Source organism: Thunnus albacares, chromosome 3, assembly GCF_914725855.1.
Source record: "Thunnus albacares chromosome 3, fThuAlb1.1, whole genome shotgun sequence".
NCBI classification, from domain to species: Eukaryota; Metazoa; Chordata; class Actinopteri; order Scombriformes; family Scombridae; genus Thunnus; species Thunnus albacares.
Window position 1 is genome coordinate 4,597,751 of NC_058108.1, and position 26,037 is coordinate 4,623,787.

The 26,037-nt window shown below is 39.9% G+C and overlaps 1 protein-coding gene across 2 annotated transcripts; it reads left to right on the forward strand.

The window, feature by feature from the left end:
• The first annotated feature begins 20,722 nt into the window (after positions 1-20,722).
• On the forward strand, positions 20,723-25,721 carry LOC122979860 (homeodomain-interacting protein kinase 4-like). 2 transcript variants are annotated; one of them, XM_044347637.1, is made up of 9 exons: positions 20,723-20,754; positions 22,113-22,286; positions 22,468-22,650; positions 22,781-22,959; positions 23,145-23,268; positions 23,462-23,569; positions 23,708-23,776; positions 23,892-24,028; positions 24,147-25,721. In XM_044347637.1, exons 2-9 carry the CDS (start codon positions 22,122-22,124, stop codon positions 25,231-25,233), a joined length of 2,052 nt encoding a protein of 683 aa, XP_044203572.1. In that variant the 5' UTR covers positions 20,723-20,754; positions 22,113-22,121; the 3' UTR covers positions 25,234-25,721. The 2 variants fall into 2 exon arrangements, with proteins under 2 accessions (XP_044203572.1, XP_044203571.1); XM_044347636.1 differs by lacking the exon at positions 20,723-20,754 and adding an exon at positions 21,008-21,435.
• The last annotated feature ends 316 nt before the right edge of the window (positions 25,722-26,037 follow it).

The following is a 26,037-nucleotide window of genomic DNA, read 5'->3' on the forward strand; positions in this document are numbered from 1 at the left end:
TGGAAGCACGGTCTGCATTTGCCGAAATCATAGATGGAAATGTAAACCTCAAGCTTCAAATGGTTTATTTTAAAACAAAACTCAAAAGGATGAAGAAGAAAAACAGTTTGCAGTACATTTGTTGAATTTGTTTCAGGGGAGGGGAGGATGTCAAATTCCTTCAAATAATAAGATGGTGTGGGTTTGATGTCCTCATGCACTGATGACTAAAAGTCTCTGACAAGCAGGACAGCTGCTCATCTGTGATTGTTCTTGCCACCTTGACAATAGCCATAAAGTGATTCCTGCTTTGCACATTTCGATTCACACACTCATAGATAAAGTAGGACTGGTCCCAAGAAAGAACTGCAGGTAAAACCATCAAATTTCTGTTAAAGTCAAGTCTCCGTAGAAAAAGTAGCTTTTTGCTTTTCTCCCCTTCTTACATACATATACAAAAAGTGTAAACATAGTTTTCTGTAATGTTTTAATCTGGCTCTTAACAGATTGTTTTTCTATTGATCCATAAGAAAATAATCTAACAAAATAAATTCTGATGAATATTTTTATTGCGTTTTGAGTAATAGATAAAGCTAACGAGTTCTGATTCGACTTTTGTCCATTTGAGTTGCTGATAAGGTGTGCATCACTAGTGTAACTAGTGTTAAATTTATCCATGATTTGATGACACTAATGATTTTTGCTGTGCGTGAATATCTGCCTTTATTTGATATCTTCTCTAAGTGAGACAGACATGCAGTCCAAACAGAGAGGACGCTGGAACAGGTGGGAGGGTAAATAAAAGCCTTTCGACAGATATTAGTCCTCATGTGTTTCTGAAACACTTCATCTGGAAGAAAAGGTCTTAATCAGTGAGCGACAATGTAACGGGACACAGATGTGTGTGTGTTGATGTGGCTGTGCAGTTAGTATAGTTTTTGCGTGTGTGTACATGTCTCTACATGTGTGTGTGTGTGCGAACGTGCGTGCAATTATGCGTGGTTTTGTTTCCTTTCACCCTGTTCTGCTGCATTGAACTGAGCAGCTGGTAAATTGAAACTGGTTTTCATGCCAGAACTTGACGCCTTCTCTGTCAGAGCTGTTGGAAAGGATTCAAACCCCTCCACCACCTCCACCACCACCAGCAGCAGCAGTAATAAACCCATACACTGCTAAAGACTGGCTGTCAATTCATACACTGGAACCCCTCCCCTGCAGTTTACAGGCCCATGCCACGGGGGCGTGCTGAGAGAGTATTCACAGGTCTGAGCCCTGCTGTAAGCTGTAAACCTGAGAGGGTGTTTACTGTTAGCCAGAGAGTTATCCAATATAACTGCCATTAACAGCGGGGAGATCAAACTTAGCTAACAAGAGACAAACATCAAATCACTTGGGTGGGTTTTACTTACTTTTTTTCACACAAACAATCAGTTTTCATTGTTTTATGACCCAAGTAAGTAAGCCGAGAAGCAACACAAGCAGTTTGTGTTTGTGTGGTTGTGCTGCTTTGATCACGCAAATTATAACGAAAGCATATTTTCTAACTTCTCGTTAGTTGTATTTAATCTCAGAATTGAACCTCTTTGCCTTCACCACAATACAATGGAGGTGAATTAAATGTCACAGCATTGATAAATGACTTTAAACTATTCAACAGCAACACGTCTTTCCAGAAAAAATAATTCCAGTTGCTTCAGATGATCTACAGACCACACAGTCAACAGTTTTGATTGGAACTACTTTCTACCAAAGAAATAGCTCCTATTAACAGTGATGACAGTGTTTCCTCTGGATTACCTAGAGAAACTGGGGATATTGTTTCTGAAAAAGAGATGCTGCTGCTGATTTTTGTAATATTCCAATATTGTGAATGCCACAAACAAACCTGGAAAACAGAAATATCAAAACCCACCACAAAGAAAAACAAAACTATGGCTAGGTAAGGCCAGAGTTGAGTTGGAGTATGTGTTTTCTTTCCCCATAAATTGGGTGAACTGAAGATTACGGTAATATTATCATTTATGTAGAGAATGCGTCTTTAGAAGGACCACATTACTTGTCATTTAAGACAGGGCTGGGAAACAGATGTTGGTTTATAAGTCTTATAGGTCTGATTTCATGCTAAAGCTCAGCCTTGTGCTCCACGCCTTGAGCAATGTTTGGATTTTCTCCATGGATGTAATGTTTCTATGATGGGACGTCTGGCAAAACAAGTCTGTATTATGTTTCATTTACAAGTAAGCTCAGATAAACCCCAAATCCCCCAAACTACCTTAAAACCTTGTCAATCTTATCATCACAGCGCTAAGGGTTGTATTTACCGAGACGAAAAAACAAATGTCACAAGTGTTTTAACCGCTTCAGCGCTAACACGCCACAGGAGCTGCGAGGGGAGGCCTGGGAATGCGTTTGGCACGTTTACCGCCAACCTGTGGGACAACACTGCCACTTGTATCACACGTGGGGTCAGAGGTCAGTGTTTCATGTCCCTATATAGGGTTACAGGGAACAGAGCTGCCAGCTCTTTGTTCTGCACCCGTCCTGATAGACAAGCTTGCACAAATGGTTGCCATGATGACGGATATGATGGAGAGCAGACGGGTATTTGGTCTGGTTGGAGGGTCTGCGTCGGATCTACGCATGCAACACGATCCTATGTGAGTTAAGTAATCAGCTAAATAAAGATTATAAGGTATAATAAATGTTTTTCATTTCACTGTAAATGCAATTGCCTCTTGTAAAACAGAACTTTGATCACAACAGGACCTATAAGGATGTGGTTTAATAGGAACAATCGGGGTTTTTAATGAGAGCTGAAAAACATCTGAATGTTGTTTTTTCTTTCTGTTTTCCTGTCTGTGTATTTGCATTTTAAAAAAGTCTTGAGACAAAGAGAAAATGAACACACAAGTTAAAATCTTTCCAAAAATCCTATAGAATAATTAATATCTGCCATATGAGCTTAAGAGTTATAAAATAAATGCACTTTGTCCACTTCAATAATCATCTGTCATCAGCATGTGTGTCATAGCACTTAAACAAAACCCACACAAACTCATTATTAATGTCCACCACGCACTTACATATAAAAATGAACCCAAATAAACACGGACTAATCTTTTGAGTAATCTCCCATGCAACAGTGGATCCCGACTTTCCTATTGGGATCTATGTGTGGAGATTGCTTTGTGGTTTAAAGTTTATTGTGTTTGTCCAGCAGTTTGAGTCTGGTGCTGAGTTTTATTTTATGGTGGCAGGGCAGATGAAAGGTTTCCCTCCACTGGGCTTAGATAAACAGTAGTTCACAATTACAGCCGGGTCTGTATAAGAGGCTCAAAATGTGCCATGTAAACACACATTCATCAACATGTGGAAAGATTCTCAAGAGTGCCAAACGTATCGGCTGCTAGATCATAAAAAGGGAAAGTGTTGAGTAAAAACTACGCCCAATATGTCTAGTTAGTGTAATAAAGTGGCTGAGATAGTTCACAGTATATGAAAGATTTACAGTGTAATAAGCGGACTGCATGTAGATTTCTCATTGAGTGAAAAAATGTTAATATATATGGATATGTATGCGTTTTTTTTCTGTGTGTGTGGGTTTGTGTTGGTAATTTGAAGCCGGGTTCTGTAAACAGGATAAACAGGAGGTTTAGGGGTTTAAGGTGTGTGTGTGTTGGGAAGGGGGGGAGGGGGGGGGTTAGAGAGGGGGATGGGTGTGTATATGTGATTTGTTTTGGGGGGGGTCCCTGTTATCAGTTAGCACGTTTTACCCTGAGCCTCAGCAGCTCGGGGGGAACACACACACACGCCTTGATTTAGCCACATGGGGCATCCTGCTGTGTAGAAGACAAAACATTTTCATTAAACACTTAGGTTCATTAATCATCAATAAATCAATAATGCTCTCCAGAGTCCAGAATCAGCAGATCACTGTGGACAAATCTCTACTAGAAGCTACAAGAAAGTACGATTATTTTTGTTGACGACTATTGAGTGTAAGAGTCCTTTAAAAAATTACATACATACAGGCTCGAACAACACATGGAACAACCTTAGCAACAAAGGCTACCAGCAGATGGCCGCAAATGATCTGATGTCATCACAAGGAGGAAGACGTGGTAACACTGCAAACAAAGTGTTCAGAGCAGACTGAAGCCTGGGCGTTTGACTAGCAGGGAACAATTTTACATACTTTCACCTCAAGTTTTGGACCTTTAACCATGTTTAACAAAAACATCCAACATTATAACAGTACAAAAAGAACAGAAAATCAAAAAGCACGATATATCCCCTTGAAGAAACATCATGACAAAAAATGTTGCATCCCACACTATGAAATGATTTAAGTAGTGTTAGTATAGAGTAGAATACAATTGATATCACCGTATTATATGAGCACACAGAGGGCATTAGTTTAGTAGCAGCCTGAAAGAAACAACTGTTAAAGACCAAAGAGGTCTTCACTTAACAAAACATGAAGAGAGCTCCTCATTGAGTCCGCCTCTTGACCATTTTAATCCGGCATTTCCCATTCACATGTACAGCACATACAGTCAGAAAGCTATGGATGCCAGCAGAGAGCCACGATAAAGGCATTTGCATTTGAATACAGGTCTGGTCTTTAGGTAGAAATGTCCTGAATGTGTTTGAAGATTTCAGCTCTCCTTGGTTGTCAGTTATGGGAGAAAGGCCTCTCAATGAGTAATCCAGTTTACTTTGTGCCCATCTGTGGAGGAGAGAATCTGGCATGACACCAAATGCCACTCAATAGATGCTTTTCCAAACAAAGGCAAAAAATGGCCGCCCCTCCTGTGCTCTCCTCCTCCTCGCTCCTCGTTTCCTGCTTGACAAGCACATTGAATCTGTCTCGTCTTTCATATATTTGTCAAGAGCATGGTTTGTATCTGACCCAGTTGCCATGGCTTCAGCTCCTGTATGGGGCAGAACATGTGTTTACTGTATATATTATGGGATGCTGAGAAAAGAGAGGGCGTTCTGGAGTGCTGGTGCCCTTTGGTGGCACATTCAAGTGTGTGAGACTGTGTGTGTTTTAAAGCTAGGCAGCTCTCAGCTCCTTTTCTCAGGCAAATGCTAAGAGCAGGAGGCCATATAAAGGGATAGTCATCACAACTCAAACTCTAATTGGATGGGATGTACCATGAACGCTCAGTGACCAGAGGCGTGTGGTCAAACCACACGAGTCTGTTTCTGTGAATGAGTATGTATGTCTGTTATGTGTAAGTCTGTTCTTTATAGACAGGATGGGAAATTAATAAGGGATTGGAGCAATACCCCCAAAAAGTTAATCAAATATCCGCAAATCCTTCAATATGGGCGAAATATCAAATGCCCTAGTCAATTTTGGAATCAGGCGCATTCATATTTCTTAATCATGTTCATTTAGTACAATAAAGGTTATTATTTGTGATGCAGGACTGAGGTTTCTGCTCAGGAAACAGATGAGGAAAAAGCATGAACTCATAGAAAATGTTTGGCCAGCAGTATGAGAAAATATTGACCCTAGACAAAGACTGCATCAACAGAAACAAAACAATCAGCAGAGTCAAAACTCAACAATTGAAGAGTTGCCATCGGATTAGAACCAGAAAATTGTGAAACAGTTCCAGTTAACAGGAATGCAAGAGAAGGATAGGGGGCCTTATATAATTGAAGATGAAAGAATTAGTCACCGGTTTGCAATGCAAATGTATAACTTCAGACCTACAAATGTCATTCAAAAATAGCCTAGTTTCCCTCTTTGGTGTGCACATGAATGAGTGTTCATGATAACCCAAACAAAGTTTAGGGTGTTCTCATTTAGTGTCAACAACAGCACATGCAGACTTCATCTGGATGTGACAGTTTGCATGACTTCACCTCTGAGATTCTTGATAGAAAAGACACACTAATGGCAGCCGCTGTTTGCCCCTCCTTTTCCAACAGTCCCATGGCGACGGGTGATTGAGGGCTCCGTTTCGAATTGACGAGTTAAATTTTTCTGAGTTTTTCAAAAGCCAAAGCTGACGGAGGCCAAGACAAATTGAAAACACCAGGTTACATGGCAGAGTTTTAAAGAACATATTCCTCTGCTGAGATTTTCAGCTTTAGCAAATTAAAGTTGAATTGGCTTGCACACATCTTCCAGATCTAGCAACGCTGTGAACAGCAGCCTTTCGTAGAGTTCACTCTGCTCAAATTGCAGTTTTTTTTCTGTTCTGAAGCAATTCACTTGTAAAACTTGTACAGTCAAATGAGATTGGATGCTGTCTTTGTGATGTAAATTACTTAAGGGCTCTGAAGGCTTAATGGGATGTATGTCTGGCACATCAGGAACAAATCTGTTGGCCTTGGCGCACTCACACATTACTTTTCTTTAAACACCACACACATAGACGTAATTTCACTGGCTTCTCAGCACTTCTTGATCAACACACAAACAAGCACAGCACTGCTATGGAATGAGGCCAGAGCTGAGGCCAGGCAGGGATGAGATCCTCAGTGCACTGGGACGGGGCTGAGGTCATGATCTCTGCAGATTGGACGGCCAGTATCAGTGTGAGTCCTCCTCTTTGCTCCCAGTCTGGCCAGAACTCACACTCCTGCAGGTGGGAGGCAGAAAGCACTTTCTCTTTGCAAACTGTTAAAGCTACAATAGTTGACAGAGTGTTTGTGTTTCAACAGCCAACATATTCCTGTGTTAAACACAGAGAGCCTGTTTCTGTAGGAGTGTTTAATTCCAACCCGCTCACCAAACACAACGTTGATATGGTTACGGTGCTATGTTACACTGATTGGTTACGAAGTTTTAGTAAGGCCGTCGTCATGGCTGAAAATGAACAAAAGCGATCTCTGACTCTTTTGTTAAAGATGAATCTCAATCATCAATCTCCCGATCCCAATTTTCACCATGTTATATAAACATCATGTTACTTATACTTAGCACTGAACAACAGCACTAGATGTACTCATTTATGGCAGAGTAGTCGACCATTAACATATTTCCCCCCGTATAGGAGACTGGACCGTTTATTCTGTTTGCATGTAATCAATCACTCACTCATTGCACATTACTTTACCAATTACTTTACAGCGAAAATAATTTCCAGTTTTAAGCCCAGTTTTGCTGTTTATGCTTGGCGGCCATTTTTCCGTTTAGAGCCAGGATCTACCAGATAAGGAGTGCTGAGTGTTGCATTTCATGCTCTGGAAACACTCCCAGCTACCTCAAGGCTGAAGCAAATACTAGCTTACTCAGCCTAATGTTAGCTACTTTAGCTAAACTGTGCTGACAAGGCAGATCTCATAATCAAGTAACATTAAACTTACTGAAATATTTCAACAACTCAGTGCGAGTCCCGGAGCCGTGGAGAGCAGCAGGTAAGCGATCTGTCAATCAACACCCATAAAGCCATCATCAAAACCTAGTATAAATCTTCCAATCTTATTAACAGAACAATCATTTCTAAAGTGACCACCAGCACACTAATTAGAGGGCCTGAATTTAGCAATGTGATGCATCTGATCCATATAACAGATTATATGGCCCCCACAGAGCCCTGATCTGAACATTATCGAGTCAGTCTGGGATTACATGAAGAGACGGAAGCAACTGATACGCCGAAATCCACAGAAGAAGAACCGCAAGTTCTCCAAGAAGCTTCTAACAACCTACCTGCAAAGTACCTCGAATAACTGTTTGCAGGTGTATCAAGGAGAACTGCTGCTGATTTAAAGGCATATATTGATTAGACTTGGGTTTCCTCTGTGTACTGCACTTTGTATGAAGTTAACTGATAAGTAAAAACTATTCATGATATTATTTATAAAGGCATCCTCACTTATTTGTATATCACATGCACCACCTCAAGATCCACTATGGATACATTTGTGTCAAACATCTGCAGCTTACATGAATGCCAGGCAGATTATCATATAAGACATTTTGAGCATCCTGAATGGACTCTTCTCATTGTTTCCCATTTCATCACAAGCTGTTTCACTTCTCGGTTTTTCCGCTTCCCCCAATTAGGTTATTTTCCTTGTCTTCACTCTCTCTACCCCTCCATCTCTTTTAACATTTTTTCCTTCTTTGCCTCTTCTAATGTTACCAGTCATTTATTCTATCCATCTACAGACCACAGCAGGCTTGTTTTCAGAGCATTTAGAGCCTGTTCTCCCCGTCATCAGAGAAAACCTAGCAGCTGATAGGATCTAGAGGAACTCAGCAGCCGTCCTGGCAACATATTCTAGAGAGAGGAAGATTAAAGTGCACACAGTCAGACCAACCAGACTGCATATCCGCACGCATGCAGACACACACGTACAGAAGCATGAACGACACATGCCTCAAAAAAAAAAAAAAACATACACACTAGCTCACGTATGAAGATATGTATATATGTCCACACACACACACACAATTATTATCAAACCACCATCACACACTCTATTTCCAAAATATACTCTGAATCATCAAAAGTCTTGCACTTTGTGTGTCTTTCTTGATTCCTGCCTGAGCAAGGCTGTAATACACAGAGACCTAATGATGATCAGTATCCTGGACTTCTACTTCTATTAAAGATTTTTGGGGAACACTTTGCATACTATTTATTGCTCAACTCTAAAAAGAGTTGAGATATTATATTCCAAAAAAAAGCTATTATCTCAAAGATAATATTTTTTTTATTTACCTCAAAGAGCAGAACCTTTTCCTGCCAAATCTAACTGTAAAATATTTTCTAGAAATGGTCAGTGCCTTGATGTAAAAACACAACTTCTCTCTGGAAATACAGAGCCATTTTATCTTGAATTTACTTTAAAATTCTAAGTGCATTTTAAAAATAAATGCTTGCTACGGGGACATTTACTTTAAAGGGGACATATCATGGTTTTTGTGATTTTCTATTATATTTTAAACTGTTATGATATCAGATGTCTATGTTAAACACGGTCAAAAGTTCAGAAACCTGAGGAGAACGTGTGTAAAAATGCTCCCTGAAAGTCAAAACCCAGAGCTTCAGCCTGCTTTGAATGCTTCGTTTGCAAAGTTATCTCTACTTCCTCCCAGCGATGATGTCAGATTGTTCGCACATGAACACATGGCCATCTATTTCGTAGCCTTTGATGCTAATGTTGTTCCATGGGTTGTTTACATATTCCACTTGCATATTTCGGATAGTATTTGGGTTCGAACATGTGTGGATGTATTTGAGAAGTTTCCATTTAGAGTAAAGAATGAGAAAAGAGATGAAATCCCTCTGGGAAGAAAGACTGAACAAACATGACAAACAGTGTCTAATCCATTTCTTGCACTTTTGCTCTCGTCTCTTCTTAGTTTTGGAAAGGCAAGAAAACACTTTTGACATTCTTTGAATAACAACTATTGCTTTGACTAGTACCCCATGCACACTGATTTCTTGAGAAAGCTAGTGTAAGAAGTGGCTGTAAAGTTAGTCACTGGACAAAAGATGTTCGAGGGAAAGGTTACGTGAAACTTCACATTTTCTCCGCTACAACATCTGTAATACATGATCAACTGAAAACAATTTTGAACGTTTGGATAGGTACATGTGCGAGCTGCATGAGAGTGAAATTAGACCACACAAAATGTCCAGTTCTTGAGGAGTGAGGAATAAACAAACATGTTGCTGAATTTCTGTCTGAATTTTGCAGATTTCTTCACATTTCAAGCAAGCAGTGCTTCTCATGGGATGTGCTGTTTAATGATGGGCTCTTTTGTGATTAACTGTATGTAATACAGACATAATACAATACAATGTCACTGAATTAACCAATCCATAAATCAACAAATGTTTTGAACGGAGGCCTTGTATATTTAGACAGAAGAAATAAAGAATAATGTGATGAAACTGGTTCCATTATAGCTAAGAGGTCTTGAACCTTAAAACAAGGTTTCAGTAATAAATATAAAGACTTTTGACTCTTGAAAGTAATATGCTTCGGTATAAACATCCCCCTTTTAATCTTACAGTTAATCTCAATCACATCATAAACATTTTCATGTTCGGCATTGAGTCAAGTTTAATTTTGAGGCTGAAAATTAGCCATTACTCAAACCATTTCTGGCCTCTCTGCTTTTTACTAGAGACCCATTAACTGGTATTATGAGTCCTCTCCTTTCAGTATCACCAATTTATGGCCCGTCTGTCAAAACATGACAGAACTTTCCCTCTCCTCCTCCATCTCCTCCTCCTCCTTCTTCTCTCCAGACGGAGGGACAAAAAGAAGCAAGCTTTACCCGTCCCGCTGAAGTCTCTGTAAGATGGTTCCCAGATGGAAGAAAGTTATAAATCCTAACACTAAATGTGGCATGACAGATCAAAGTCCACATGACATGACTCTCCTCTGAAACAGTGGCACAGGTTGGTCAAAGGTTTCTTCTTGATCCCTTTGCTGAATAAAAACAATCCTCTAATTCCCCGGGGAAGGTGCGTAACAGCGGCCGGTCTTGTGGACAACATAGATATGATGTTACGTCTTCCCCAGAGGACACATATCTAAAGTATTTGCATGCGTATCTCTAAATCAAATAAACAGCTGTCATATGATAATGCATGGCATGAGTTTAGCAGTTTGTCACTTTGTCAAATATGTCATCAGCTCACTAAGAGATCAGTATTTATTCAGTGAGCCAATTTATCATCCTTTGAAGGTTTAACATTTCATATCTTTAAGCTGACATACCAGTCAAAATTCCCACGCTAATAAGGCAGATAAAAGTATGATAGTGTGTTATTAATCTCTTTGTACTTTCAACAGAAATATGCACTTTATCCTTAAGAAGCTTTGAAAAAGTAGCTGACGAGTCTACAATGTAAAAAGAAACTCCTTGAATTATTTGAGAGCAAAATATTTGTATGGCATTTGTGTTCAAATAAAATACAGTCAATTTGGGTTTTTTTTTTTCTTTATTAAAATGTTTTTGAATAGTATGATGTGGCTGCTTAGTCTTTGTATAAAGTTGCATTTTCCATTTCTTAGAGTTAAATGTTAACAAATTCTGATTCTGGATGGATCACATGACAAGAGAGGAATGGCATATTAGTGCCTCTCGCAACTACAGACTTTAAATGCTCTAAAATACTGCTTCTAATGTAATAAACAAACACTATAAACACCATAAACTGCTTTTAAATATGCTAGCAAGGTATATTGTTGCATGGATGTCTGGTGAAACAACCCATCAGGAGACAAGATGAAAAAAGACACAGCAACAGCTTTTGACCCAGATCAATAGTATTAAAAACCCATTTGAGTCTAGATTAGGCGAACTTAATGACTCTATGAAAGGACAGAAAAAGACACCTGTCTGTCTTGAATAGGATGAGCAACGCTCAGACACAAATACGGGAACTGGAGGACCAGTGCAGCACTGATAGAAACTTACTAAAGAATTTACCAAAGACGTGGATTACTTGAAAACCAAGATGATGCTTTTGGAATCCCACAGTAAAATAAATAATTTAGTGCTGATGGGCTTGGAGAAAGGCCTGCTGGAGACAAGTGGAGAGGTGGAGATTCTACAGTATGTCCTGTATGTCCCATTGACCCGATACCAGAGGTGGAGAGACAACATTGCAGCCTCCGTACCTGCCCCAACCCCTCCAGAGCCACTGCGACCCTATCTCATTCCACTGCTATGATGGGACGACCAGCAAAGCATCTTAAGAGTGGCAAGTAAGAAGAGAGAGAGAGAAATTTTACATCCACCAAGACTTACCAGTGGAGCAACAATGAAAACAAGTGGAATATGCAGATGTCAGGAAAAAACTCTGTGGCACAGATTACCACTATGGCATTCTACACTCAGAGAGGCTCATTGTTACTATTGATGGAAACACAATTGAAAAAAAAAAAGAACTGAAAAAACACCTTCCAAATATTCTATATATGCAACTTCGAAGCACTCCAGAAGCACACTGGCAGACTGATGTGAGTTATTGATTTTTGTTAGCGATAGGCCTCCGAACACTTCTGGACAATTTAAGTTTAATGAAAAGGAACAGTCATGTGACGGCAGTTTCAGTATGTGAATAAAATGGTGTGATTAATATTAAATTGTTTGTTTGTTTCTTCTCGGTGGGCTGGTTTGGTTTAATAATGTTTAAGCACCAGAAGCACCAGATTGATTGAAATGAGTTAAACTACCAGTGTAACTAAATGGGTGGTCCATGAAAAATGCTACTCACAACACCTCTACAAGCTCAGAGCTGAATGACCCACCTCCCTGAATATTGCGTATAACTGCACCCCATTCATGTTTGCTCACAGACACGACACAGATATGGTATCGGTCTCTTTTTTGTTCAGTGTGTATTTGCCTTGTGGCATCTCTACACTAACAAATATATTTGGTTTGAATACATATAGGTCCTAACACAATAAAACTGATATCTAGGAACATAAATGGGGTTTTGAGTGAAGTCAAACGCTATAAGATCATCTCACATTCGAAATCATAAGCATGTGATGTGGCAATGCTACAAGAGGCACAACTTAACGAGGCTGAAATGCCTTAATTAAAGCAGAGATATGTTGGACAAGCATTCTCAGCCCCAAGCAGTGAAGCAGCTACGGGTGTCAGCATCCTGAATGCAAAGAGAATTTCTTTCAGATTAATAGAACAAATAGCTGACAATGTTGGGAGATATATAATAGTTTCAGGTTTTTACAAAAATAAAAAAATACACCCTTGTTTAAATTTATGCACCCAACTCTGGACAAGTTGTATTTTTATCAACCCTGAATGTACTTTTATAAAAGTTTGCTGGAGATCCCAGTCTGATGGGAGGAGACTTTAATATGGTCAGTGACCTAACTGTACACCATTCACCGACTGATATTTGGCGCCTATCTAATCCCCACACCCGCAAATATACCTTTTATTTCAAGGTTCATAATTCATCTTCACAAATAGACTATCTACTCATATCAAAAGCTTTAATGGAGAATGTGTTAGATTCTCAGATTCATAGTATTATTATATCTGACCATGCATCTCTGTTAGTTATTTTCTCTCCTCTAGTCAATCAACATAAGACTAATCAATGGAGATTCAATAACTCTTTTGAAAGATGAGGAATTTATCTCCAAAACAAGAAAGAAAATGTCTGAATTTATTGCCAATAATCAAAACTCAGGCCCATCTGTCCAAATAGTATGGGAAGCTTTGTAAGCCACATGTAGAGGGTGGATAATAAGCTATTCCACTTCAAAAAGAAGAAAATACTTGACAAAAAAAGAAATCTAATGACTGAACTTAAGATTTTAGGAACACAACACACGCTCGATGCAAAAAAAACCTTATACTCGGGAAATCACGATTACTGATAAGATCCGACTTCCAAGCAATCTTACATGAGGAGACATATTTGCTCTGTTTAAACTACACAAGACAGATTTCAAATCTGGAGACAAGGCTGGAAAAATGCTAGCACTCCAACTAAAACAAATGGAAAATAAACATTCTATCCTGGTGATATATGATTGTAATGGGACCATGATATGTGAACAGAAACAAACAAATAAATCTAACCTTTTTCGTGTGTTCTTGGAAGTCTGCAATTAAAGTTCTATCAACTAGGAAAACACCAGGTGATGATGGTTACACACAGTGTTTTATAAAAGCTTCTAGGACATATTGGCTCCATTTCTCACCACAATGATATTATCTCTACACAATCAATCTCAATGACTATGTGATCTGCTATAATTCCTCCGATTTCAAAGCAGGATGAAAGCAGGCTCTGCACCCTTTGTCTGGAAACCTCAAGGTATGACGTACCTCGCAATAAATATCAGATGTACAATTCAAATGGCCCCAGCATTTTAAAAGTAATTAGAGAGGATATAAGGAGCAGTCCTGCCTATATCGCTGTGTGACAGAGCAGAGGTGATGAAGATGAACTTTCTGCCCAGACTCTCCTTCCTTATATCAGCCATACCATTTAAGTTTCCCCAGCAATGGTTTAAGGAAACTGACAAATTATTTTCAAGTTTCCTATGGCAGGACAAGAAGCCTAGAATAAAACGTAAAAAGTTTGCCATGCCCAGAAACAAGGGTGGTCTGGGTGTTCCTGATGTTCATCTTGACTATTTAGCATACAATGCAAGATTCCAACTGTTATGGGCATGCAGAGATAAGAACCAATATGCGGTAGGTAGTTGGAGGTGGCTTGAGGAAAGGGTCGTATTTGAATGCAATGAATTAATCTCTATGACGTCATTATTGTACCACCCCAAATATAATGCTAATTATAATATAATGCGTATTGATTTTTCTTGTGAAATTGCAATGGCAATACACGAATGATTGTTTATTTATAGTGTGTCTCTACCAACTTTTTCCAGTATGGAATAATCCACTGTTAACTGCAGGTGGTATAATACTGGTAAAGAGCACTTGGCAAACACCAAAATATCACTCAGATTGGACAGATTATAAAAGATGGAGATATTATACCATTCCATGAGCTGAAAATGCAGTCTGAATGATTCTGCATTTCTACAACACTTATAGCTGAGATCTGTCTTTAAAAAATGAACATGCAAGGGAATCATACTGGGATCTAAAAGTGTCCTTGATGGCAAACTGAGGGATGCTGCTGCTGGGTGATGAACTGTCTCAGCTATATATAAGTTATTCCTTCCCTGGCAGCACTATACCCACCAAATTACAATGGGAATGAGAAATTGGTTCATCCATCACTGCGAATCAATGGGACTCAATATTGAAGCATTCAACATCTATGTCCAACTGTGTGAAATATAAAATTATCCAAATGAAGGTCAAACACATACATTACATTAAAAACACATAAGTCAGAAAAATGGACCCAAATGCTTCTGAATTGTGCTGACACGGATGTGGTAGGATTGGTACACTCAAGCACTTCCTGTCCAATGGTAGAGAGATTCTGGACTGAGGTAATTGATGTTTTACAGGTGATAATGAATGTTCATATTCCTCTATGTCCTGTTGTATGCATATTGGGAAATAGAGTGGAAAATATACACGCAAGAACCACATGACATATTGCTGCCCAAGCCCTTCCCTTTGTAAAGAGGACAATATTTATAAACTGGAAAATCTGTCAGCCAGACTGCTATAATAAACATATGTGACTGAAGGACTTCTTAGACTTATTATCGATGGAGACTGCAGCCTCAACACTTAAAGACTATGATAACAGGCTATTAGGGGCTTTAAAGGTGTCCCATGCACTCTCATTAAAGAATACATGAATAATAGAATAATAACCTGAATGTATGTACATGCATGTGCAACATGATTGTGAGTAGGACCTGAGCTGATGTAAGGTATAACCTATTGTCTTGACTGGGGTGATGATGTTAGATTGGCATGCTGGCCGTGGCAGATCACTGATGATTGGAAAGCTGCCTTGGCATCATCATCTCCAATGTTAATCTGTGCCAACCCCCATTTTTAGAAAGTTTAGCTCCCATTGATTTCTTCTAGAAATCAATGAGAGTAAAGGCTAGAATTACTTTGGGGAGATGAACAGATGTGAACAGTCTTAGTCTTGGACCGTTTATATTGATCAGTTGCTCATCTGTGCTGCACTTTTAAGGACCTGATCCTCTTGTGTATGGAAAAATGATGGCTAGATTTACTGATGTGAGCAGACAAGGCTCATATAGAGACACATATACACTTAACATAGTCTCAAACACACACACACATAAATTCCAACCCACCGTCTCTCACCCCTCCATGCACCTAACATCCGTCTTGAAAGATGCCGATGGCCTGGTCGCGGTGTAAGGTCTCAGTGAGTTGTGTTTGAAGTGTGTGTGGGGGGTTGTCCAGATGGGTCATTGTCCACTGACACACACACACACACACACACACACACACACACTCTGTCCTTCAGTGCCAGTCCTGGGGCAGACGACCCTGCTGAATAGAAGAGCAGATGGTGGAGAGGTGCCCTCAATGGACAATGAGTAAGAAAAGAAAAACAATGAACAGAAGAAAAGCTCAGGAGGACGGCTGAGATTAAAGATGCCTAAAGAGGTGGTCAGGTGTGTGTGTGTTCGACGTTTGTGTATTTTAAATATGTCTGCTTTCACATGTGTTTGTGTGCCTCTTAGTCTGCTCAGGAGTCAGTATCAGTATATCTCAGTATCTCTGTGTATCTTTCTATCCAGCGACAGGCAGTAAAAGCTGTGCAAATGAAACTTAATACTACACTGTTTATGCAGCATGCATGAATTCCCAGAGCTACTCCCACTGTATGCCACACACACACACACACACACAGAGAGAGACAAACAGAGCGGAGCTTTTCCTCACAGACAATCACATGTTCATGTTCTACTTTGCTTTAGTTTAAGTTTTAGTCAGACTTTGGGTGTAATTATTTTTAAATACAAGGATGCATTACTCTCATAATTATGACATAATGCTTTCATTATTATGATTATTCTCTCATTTTCTCATACAGGGTAAATGAGAGGCGCAAGTTTACTCTAAGGGGTGGTTTCACAGTAAGGTCTAGTACTAAAATGGCCCTTTTAAGTCTTGAGGGGCAAAATAGTCCTTGATTTAAGATAATGTAGGTTAAAATAATCTGCTTTTGAAGTGATTATTCATTCTTGTATAACATTACAACTACATCAGCTAGTGCTACTGAGAATAGTTACCACTAGAAGCTGTGTGTAAAATAAACAGTTGGGACTGGAATTAGATAGTTGTTGTGAGGCCATTTCATTCATCCAAATTCTTTGTACTTTGTTGCAATTGTTAGAGGTTGAAGAATAGCAGCCCTCAGGTTTAACATTGTTTAACCAGGTTTAATTATCCAAATCATATCGTGATGTTTTGTAATTCTATGTCATTTATATAAAATGTTTGTCCTTGTTTGACCTTGAAGAGGGCTTAATAGCCTGAAACCTACTAACAGTTTAGATTACATAATGTTTTTTATAAATATAATATCAAATATGAAATGGCCTCACACACACACACACACACACACACACACACACAACCAGATCTATTTGAGGCTTGTGTGTGTGTGCCTCAAATAGATCTGGTTGTGTGTGTGTGTGTGTCACTGAACTCCCTACAGGGGAATACTGTGTATCATCATATTTATGAGAGTCAAGGCATAAAACTTCTTGTGTGGACTTGAATGTCCACACACACACACACACACACGCATACACACACACACGTTTTATTGATTGTCTGCAGCCGTTACTCCACAAAAATGTGTGTGTTCTTTTTATGAGTGACAGGGTTTTGCAGCAGATTCTGTATATCTATTAGAAGATTTAGGATTTAGTAGCTGGCATGCTTATAAAAGACATGCAGTGCCACTTTTAGAAGAAAAAACTTAACCTTATTGAAACTGTGCTTTCTATAAATCAAGCCCTGTTTGCCTGTAAAAGACAAACAACATATTAGCAGATTAACAGAAAAACATAAGCAGCTCATAGGAGAGGTATTTCCAACTCTCTGAATCATTTCCGTAATAGTGTTCAAAAGGACATAAGGACCATTCCCTTGCCCCGTCTTTGTTCCTGTGCTTAGCAGCTTATATAAACAGATCCTCGTACCAAGTTTCCATTAGATTTTTGACTGTTAAGCCCCAGAGTGCAGATCTTTTCCTCAGATGATAAAATGTGCCTAAAATAGTGGCCAGCACTGAACTTGGATCTGCTTATTGGTAAAAAAGTTTCCATGGCTTTGGCAATCCTCAAGAGGAAATCTGTGATTAAGTTAAAAAGCACAACTGCCGCCTAGTTAGTGTAGTGTTAGAATAAAGGTACATACAAATTTAACTAATGAGCTGTTTGGCTCTTTGTGCTGGTTGTCTGCAGCTCTTCATAAAACATCTCATTTCCTCAATTTCTCTATCTTGTTTTTATTTTTCCTTCCCAGATAAATCATGCAGTAAACCAGTATCATAACCATACGGTGGTGGTGCAAGCTCTGCAATTATCTGTATTACAAAAGTGTCTGCTGTGCTTCTTGCTCTCTTGCACAGAAAACATACCCCAAGTCATTTCAAAAGAACCACATCTGCAGGTGATGCTGCCCCAGAAAGGTTAAATTCATTTCAGGTTGCAAGTCTGGTTTACGATGTTTCTGTCTGCAACAAATACAGGATTCTATTTTGTGAACACGTCTTTCATTCTCAGTGAAACTTTAAACTCAACTAGTCACATTTGGTGATGTAATTACGTATTTATTCTTAATAATTTATTCATTTATTTATTTATTTTATTGTTATGATGCAAGCAATATGCTGCCGTAATTCATTACCAGTCACATGGAAACATCGATGGATTGAAAGATGGTGACTCAGATCCACACTAGATCAGATCCACAGATACACACTAAACATGAAAACATAAATGGCTGCAAATATATTTCATCCAAAGCACTTTACAATGTTTCTGCTGCTCATTCACCCATCCACACTCATATTCACAGGCACACTCACACATCGGTGACTGCAAGCTACCATGCAAGGTGCTGGCACAATCACAGGCAGCATTTGGGGTTCAGTATCTTGTCCAAGGACACTTCAACATGTGGACAAACCTTCTGATTAGTAGATAACACCCTCTACCTCCTGAGCCACATCCACCCCAAAATGTGTTTTCCTCTAAACCAGCTGTACCTGGTGGTGTGAGATTTGTGGTGTTGTGATCAGTAATTGAAAATGACTTCATTTACATAATCACTTGGGCATCTTAGCCATATGTGGTCACTGTACAAGGATCATAGCATTGTTTCTGCACTGACGCACTGCAGCCCCAGCCCAACCTCACTGTGCTTTTAGCACTTCTGTGGGAGTATAAATAATAAATGCTTCAGTGTATTTTGTTTTTATATAAATGTGTCACTGTGCATATTATGTAGCCAACAATTGCATTGGAAAGGATCACACATTGGCTTGATCAATCATGTCTGAGTCTAAATGTAAACAAGACAAAATGTATGTTTTTCTCTAAAACTATGTTACAACCTCCCAATGCTGATATTTTCAACAAAGGTGAAAAAATTTACATAGTTTCTGATTTTAAATATCTTGGTGTGACACTAGATCCAAATTTGAACTTTAAGAAACATGTTTAAAAAAAACAATTAAAACCATAAAGTACAACTTAGCAAATTTTAGACATATGAGAAACTGTCTCTCTATGGACGCAGCCAAGATATTTATGCATGCTATGATCCTTTCCCATATGTCTTATTGCATCACATGTTGGGGGCAGGCTGGAGAAACAGCCATAAGACCTCTTGAATCCTTATAGGCTACAGACAAACAAACTCTAAAAACTCTGGACAAAGAGCCAATACATTTCCATCACTGTAGGGTACTGGAGAAATACAATTCACTGAGCAATTTCTCAAATTTGTGCTTAGTTTATAAAATTTTAAGTGGTTTGGCCCATCCTTCACTATGTGACTTTGTGTACACTCGCTCAGTATGTTCTGTTAGATCCTCCAGGATATCCTCTATACAAGATTGTACCATTTTGTCACACTGCATTTGGGCAGTCAGCTTTCTCTGTGAAAGCCACAGCTCAGTGGAACGTCCTACCTGATGATATGAAGACCTGTAGTTCTATCAATACATTCAAGGCCAAATTGAAAAATCTACTAAAGACGAATCAGCTGTGTGAACACTGAGTTTAGTTTACATTATTAATTTTTAATTGACATTGTGGGTGTATGTGATGTGCTGTTGTGTGTAGTTTTGTATTTTGTATATTGTGTTCTGTGTGTTTTTTTTTGTTTGTTTTTGTTTTGTTTTTTGGCTTGTTTTTTGTTTTTTTGCTTCGTACTGTTTGTTGTTGTAGTGTTGTATGTTTTGATTGTGGGGGACTACGGATGCAAATGAATTAATATATAACAGTGGAGGCTGGTCCATACAGGCAGAGGAGGTTGCTCCTCCTCTATTTTTTGAGAGGCAAGAGGAAGATCAAAATATAAAAAAGAATATTTGGTTGAGATAAACCATTACCAAATCTCTGTATTATATGTAAAATTATTTTCTCTCTTCCTTGGAAAATATCCATTATTGACATTCTGGTTAAAATGCTTCAACAGCGACACTTGCAGGGCAGGAGGAGAAAGAGCAGTGTGTGTGAAGTGGTGGGGGGGGAGCAGTGGGGGGCAGAGGAGGACGAGCTCCTGCTGTCCTCCTCAGGGCGGGATCTCTTACATCAATGTAATGTACTTCATTTTTTTTCATGCTAATCTATGATTGGCCAAGACACGTAAAATGACGCTCCAGGGGAGGCTGTCCTCCCTTACCAATCAACAACCAGAATACATTATTGACATCGAGTTGGTCCAATGATAGTTTCCAGATTTTATCTTCACTTCTCTCCACTGTAAGGCAGAGTAGCAGCAGTAGATAGCTCGTTGCGTTAGCGAATGCAACAGTTAGCTTGTTGTAACAGCCTGAAGGAGTCTTTATACATCCATGGAAGGACTGTTAAGGACTGTTGTTAAGCTAACGGGAGAAATGATTTAGACTGTGCGGCGTAGCAGCAGCAGGACGCCGCTGGGGAGGCTGGAGAGCGAAGCAACCGGAGAAACAACCAGGAGAGTTAGCTTGTTTGTCATTGTTGCTAATGATATCAGACTGGTTAAGCAGCAGCCATAAAGTTCTGTTAACTAACAAACAAGATGACCAACAGCTACAAATGGACGTTATGACATGAATACTTCATGTCCATGATAGAAAGAAGAAGACATCAGATAACGTGAGTCAGATACAGCTTCTCTCTCTCTTTGGTCGCTAATTTCATCTCTGATGGTTAAATGCATCTGTGTGGCTTTTTTGTGTTTTTTATCTCCTTAACAAGAATGCAGCAGAGATCATATAATGTCTGGACTCACTCATTCATTTGGAATTGGTAAAATGACACATTCTGAACCACTCCATGGCTAAAATGAGCGCTTTTTTGTTTAGAAATAATATGTATATGCTAAATGTATTTAAAGAAGCAGCCTTTTCACTACTCAGGGATTTTTTGTTTTTGAAAGCAAATTGTTTTATTGACATATAAAATTGCCCCCCACCCCTCCAAATTCATCGGGTGGGGGACAGTGATGTAGTCTGATGCGATTTGTTGTAAGATTGCATGTTGATTTTCCTCCTCTCCTCCCCAATTTTTTGAGTCACCAGCCACCAGTAATATAAAATGATGTCATCAGTCAGAATCCTATGATACATCACATATTCTTATGACATAAAGGAGTTCTAGATCTGATGTCACACAAGAGCATGTAGGTAGAAGGTCTGTATGTGGAATCATTTATTCTGAACCAGTTGTATTGCCAAGTACATACAGAGAAGTACATACAAGGAATCGTGCTCTCTGAGTTAACTACATTATCATTAAATCCAAGGAAGAGAACCATAAAGTCAAACAGGATTACGAGTAAGTCACTTCTTCTTTCTTTTTAATGTAGCAATTTGTTTGAGATCCAGCTATGACTTACAACCAGAAGTGGAGGGGGAAAGGGGGGTTAATGTGCAATATGAAGTCTCTAAAAGTAATCACCTGCTTTTTCTTATTATGTTATTCCAGATGAAGTTCAGATATAACATTTAAAATGTCTCATAATTTGTCACATTTACCAACTTGATATTGTCAAGTCCCTGGTAGGTTAGGAATCACTGATAATTATGTTTTGGCCAGACCCTCAAATGTCAACTAGTGCTACCATACAGGATAACCACCTTGCCCCAACTTGGTTTGTGGTAATTTGATTAAATGCATAGCTAATTAGGAATACAAACAATTTAAGCACAACTGAAATAGAATGATAAAACAAGAAAATGATCAAACTAGAATTTGACACAAGGTTGCTCTGTAAAAAAGGATTAAGTAATATGAGGATCCACCAGATAGACATTATCATAAATATTGTCTATGTTATACAAAAAAAAAAATACAAAAATTGTATCAAAATAAGTTATTCAGACACAACAAAGCAACTGGTGCGTAGCTGATGAGACCTCAAACAAACATGTAATTCATTAATTTACAAAATGATTTCTTTACAGGGAATTAAATTAATCTGTTCTTTTACTTTCCCTCCATATCAATTTCAGCTTTTTGCCATGGAGACACCAAGTTCATCGAGTTACAGCGAAACCCACTTCAAGAAGTACAAAATCTTGAAGATAGTCGGAGAGGGCAGCTTTGGACACGTGTTCAAATGTGTCCACAGAGGAACTGCAGAGATCGTTGCCATCAAAGAAAAGTGGTGGGCTCTGGACAATGAGGTAGGACTCTAGTTGATTTTGATTTTTACAGATTTTTCCAGAGGAGATATTTAGTCTTAGTAAAACTCTGGTAACAGCATTCTTAATGAGCTGCAGTTGTTTAATTGCTACAAGATCAATGTGTCATTTACATTTTTGTATGAGTTTGACTAACAATACCAAACTTGTTTTGTGTCTCCAGGCATGCACTCTAAAAATCTTAATGGAAAAAAAGCTTGACAAATGCAATATTGTCAAGTTCTACGATGGATTTTCGGGGGACCGATGTCTTGTCTTCGAGCACTTAGACATCACCCTGGGGGGGTTCCTCGCAGAAACGAAGACGGCCATGCGTCTCCAAGACGTCAGAAGAATTATCCAACAGGTACGCCATTAGCTGGACAACAAAAGTGAACACTCAGTCTGTGGTCAATCCTCCATTGTAGTTATGTTGTTTTTTATTGGATTTGTCTCCACTTTTAATAGGCTCACATCTTGTCATTTATTATTTGCAGATGGCCGTAGCATTTGATGCCTTAAAGAACATCGGAATGATCCACACCGATGTTCACATCAATAACATCATGCTGGTGGATCGTGTCAAACCAATCCGGGTGAAGCTGATTGGTTTTGACATGGCTATTCCCAGCCACAAAGCCAAGAGGAGCATGATCGACCATGGCGGTTTCTACAGGTGAGGTCTAGCTCTGTATGTGCATGTGTGTGTTACCTGTCCATACCTGTATGAGCTGTTGGGTGATTATCTGCTGTGATAACTTTGTATTAATGCTGTTATTACATTATGTGCTACATTGTGCTTTAATCGTTAAAATATGACAATGTTCCTAATTTTTTTTTATGCTTTTATTCCACATTCAGAGCTCCAGAGATTATGTTAGGTATGCCATTTTCTGAGGCCATTGACATGTGGTCGCTCGGCTGTGTGATGGCAGAAATGGTTGTGGGCTCGACGCTGTTCCCGGGAAGGAGTGACCATGAGACGGTAACTAATTTACTATAACTGGACTGGACTTTTTGCTTTTCATTGCTAACAGATTAAGTAGTGCTGTAATCTTTCTTAAGGAGCCATCGTCAGTTTGCATCCTTATAAACCAGCTAGTTTATCATTATTATTTCAACTGTACCAGAGTCTCAAAAAAAAAGAAAGTTGATGTGATATTGTGTTTTGTTTCCAGCTACGGTACATCGTTGACATCCTGGGTCCGCCGTCAGATCGCATGATCAAGGAAGGGAGGAAGTCAAGGGAATACTTCCGGTCAGATTCCCAAGGATGGAGGCTCACGGTACAAAACCCCTTATATGACTTTTCAAATATTTTATCCTTAACATATAAAAATAGTACCTTCCAATATTTTCCTTCAGTTCATCAGTTGAATTTATTGAGAAATACATGTATCTTAAATACTTTAACCTTCTTTTAGAAATTCTCGAGATGGTGTGGGACTGATGACAGGTCCTACTCGTTCCGGTCGCTGGATGGAATAATGAAGGTAGGTCATTAAATAGGCACTAGCTGCTGAAAAGTGACATCATTGATTGTCTTTTCATAATTTAGGAAGATGACTCAAATATTAGGTTAAATTTTTCAATTATTTCCTAAACTAGACGTGTCTGAAGAAAGTCAGGAGATCGAGGGACTGCGTCAACTTGTTAAAGGCGATGCTCCAGTGGGATGGGAGGGAGAGGATTACCCCCAGCGAAGTCCTCACCCATCCATTTATTACAACGACCTACCGCAACAAGTATGGGCATATGTGTGTATATATGTGTGTTATGTGTTTGTGTTGATTTACATATTTGCATACACATGGGATTTCTGTTTGTTGTCCATAAACATAACAGTGTAAGTTTCTCTTGTAGCAAAAGAACTCTGGAGACCGCAGCAAACGAACCCGGCCCGTTAGACACACCCAACTTGAACCAGGAAGCTGAGCCTGGAACCAGTGAGGTATACGAGCCCAGTATGAACCAGGAACCCAGAACCAATGAGGTGGATGAACCCGGTATGAACCAGGAACCCGGAACCAATGGGGTGGATGAACCCAGCCTGAACAAGGAAGATGAAGATGGATTCTGGAGCAACGTTCGTCGCACAGTGCCATCAGGTGTGATCATGGTTCAGCCTCTACCTCCAGCATTCAGGCTTCCACCGGTGGAGCTGGTACAGGCTGAACCTGGACCCAACAACGTAGAGGAGGATTTCTGGAGTGCTATACGCCGCATAGCACCATCAGGCATCCTTATGGTTCAGCCAGCTCGTGCTCCTGCTCCTGCTCCTGCTCCTGCTCCGGCTCTGGATCCCGCTACCGCCCCCGCCCCCGCTCTGGCTCCGACTCTGGCTCCAGTTAAGGCTCCTGCTTCTGCTTCTGCTCCTGCTCCTGCTCCTGCTCCTGCTCCTGCTCCGGCTCCGGCTCCGGCTCCGGCTCCGGCTCCGGATCCCGCTACCGCCCCCGCCCCCGCCCCCGCCCCCGCTCTGGCTCCGACTCTGGCTCCAGTTAAGGCTCCTGCTCCTGCTCCTGCTCCTGCTCCTGCTCCTACTCCTGCTCCTGCTCCTGCTCCTGCTCCGGCTCCGGATCCCGCTACCGCTCCCGCCCCCGCTCTGGCTATGGCTCTGGCTCCAGCTATGGCTCCTGCTCCGGCTCCGGATCCCGCTACCGCTACCGCTACCGCCCCCGCCCCCGCTCTGGCTCCGGCTCTGGCTCCTGCTCCTGCTCCTGCTACCACTCCCGCCCCCGCTCTGGCTCCCGCCCCCGCCCCCGCCCCCACTCTTGCTCCGGCTACTGCTGCTACGGCTCCTGCCACCATTCTATATGCCAACAATCACCTGGATAGAACGGATGACAGCGAGCTGAAGAAGAAGAAGAAGAGGAACGGCTTCAAGCGTTTCTGCTCCTGGTGGAAGAGGACGTTTCTCTCATGCTGCTGCGGGAGCGCCGTGGAGGACTGAGGCTCGCTATAAAGGCTTTATAGCAAAAACAACTAAGAACTTGTCTTTGCTATAAAGCCTTTGTAGCTCTTTATATGGGCAGCATGGTGGTTCAGTGGGTAGCACTGTGGCCTCACAGCACAAGATGGCCGTGGTCTTTTCTGTGTGGAGTTTGTATGTTCTCCCCATGTCTGCGTGGGTTTTCCCCAGGTGCTCTGGTTTCCTCCCACAGTCCAAAGACATACAACCTAGGTTAATTGGAGACTCTAAATTGTCACTAAATCTGACATGATCTGAAATCTGGATTGAATCAAGGTTACAATTTTTGCCACAGAATATAAAATAGTAAATACCGTCAAAAGTGAAACCCTAACCCTGAGTCCAGGAGAGAAAAGTCAAACAAAAAAGAAAAAACAAAAAAAATAAATCCACAATAATAATTTCTTATGTGTTTCTATATCTGAACTGCATTACGTTTGAAATAAATAAAATTCGGATGTCAATTTTTATTTCGTTTTTATTTGGTTTTTTTTCCTAGTGTTGCAATATATATATCACTAACTTCCTGGAAACCTCACTGTAGAGTAAATATGAGTACACAAATATTTCATAGGCCATGATCTACCAAAACTATTTTAGAGTCAACTTAGCTTGGTTTATGCCAAATTATTTAGTGAGGGTTAATTGAACACAGTAGCTTACAACAACTGACCATAATTTCCAATGAAGTTGCCAGTGTTATCAAACCTATGAAACCCTTTATGTGGTTTTATTATAATTATTGATGCTTTCAAAACATCCCTGACTCCACCAAGTAAAATAGGT

Excerpts from the sequence above, each read along its gene's own strand:
- LOC122979860 (XM_044347637.1), top strand. The coding sequence starts at position 22,122 with ATGGAGACACCAAGTTCATCGAGTTACAGCGAAACCCACTTCAAGAAG. Across the intron at positions 23,269-23,461 it reads GAAGGAGTGACCATGAGACG|CTACGGTACATCGTTGACAT; the intron begins GTAACTAATTTA and ends TTTTGTTTCCAG. Across the intron at positions 24,029-24,146 it reads ACAACGACCTACCGCAACAA|CAAAAGAACTCTGGAGACCG; the intron begins GTATGGGCATAT and ends TTTCTCTTGTAG.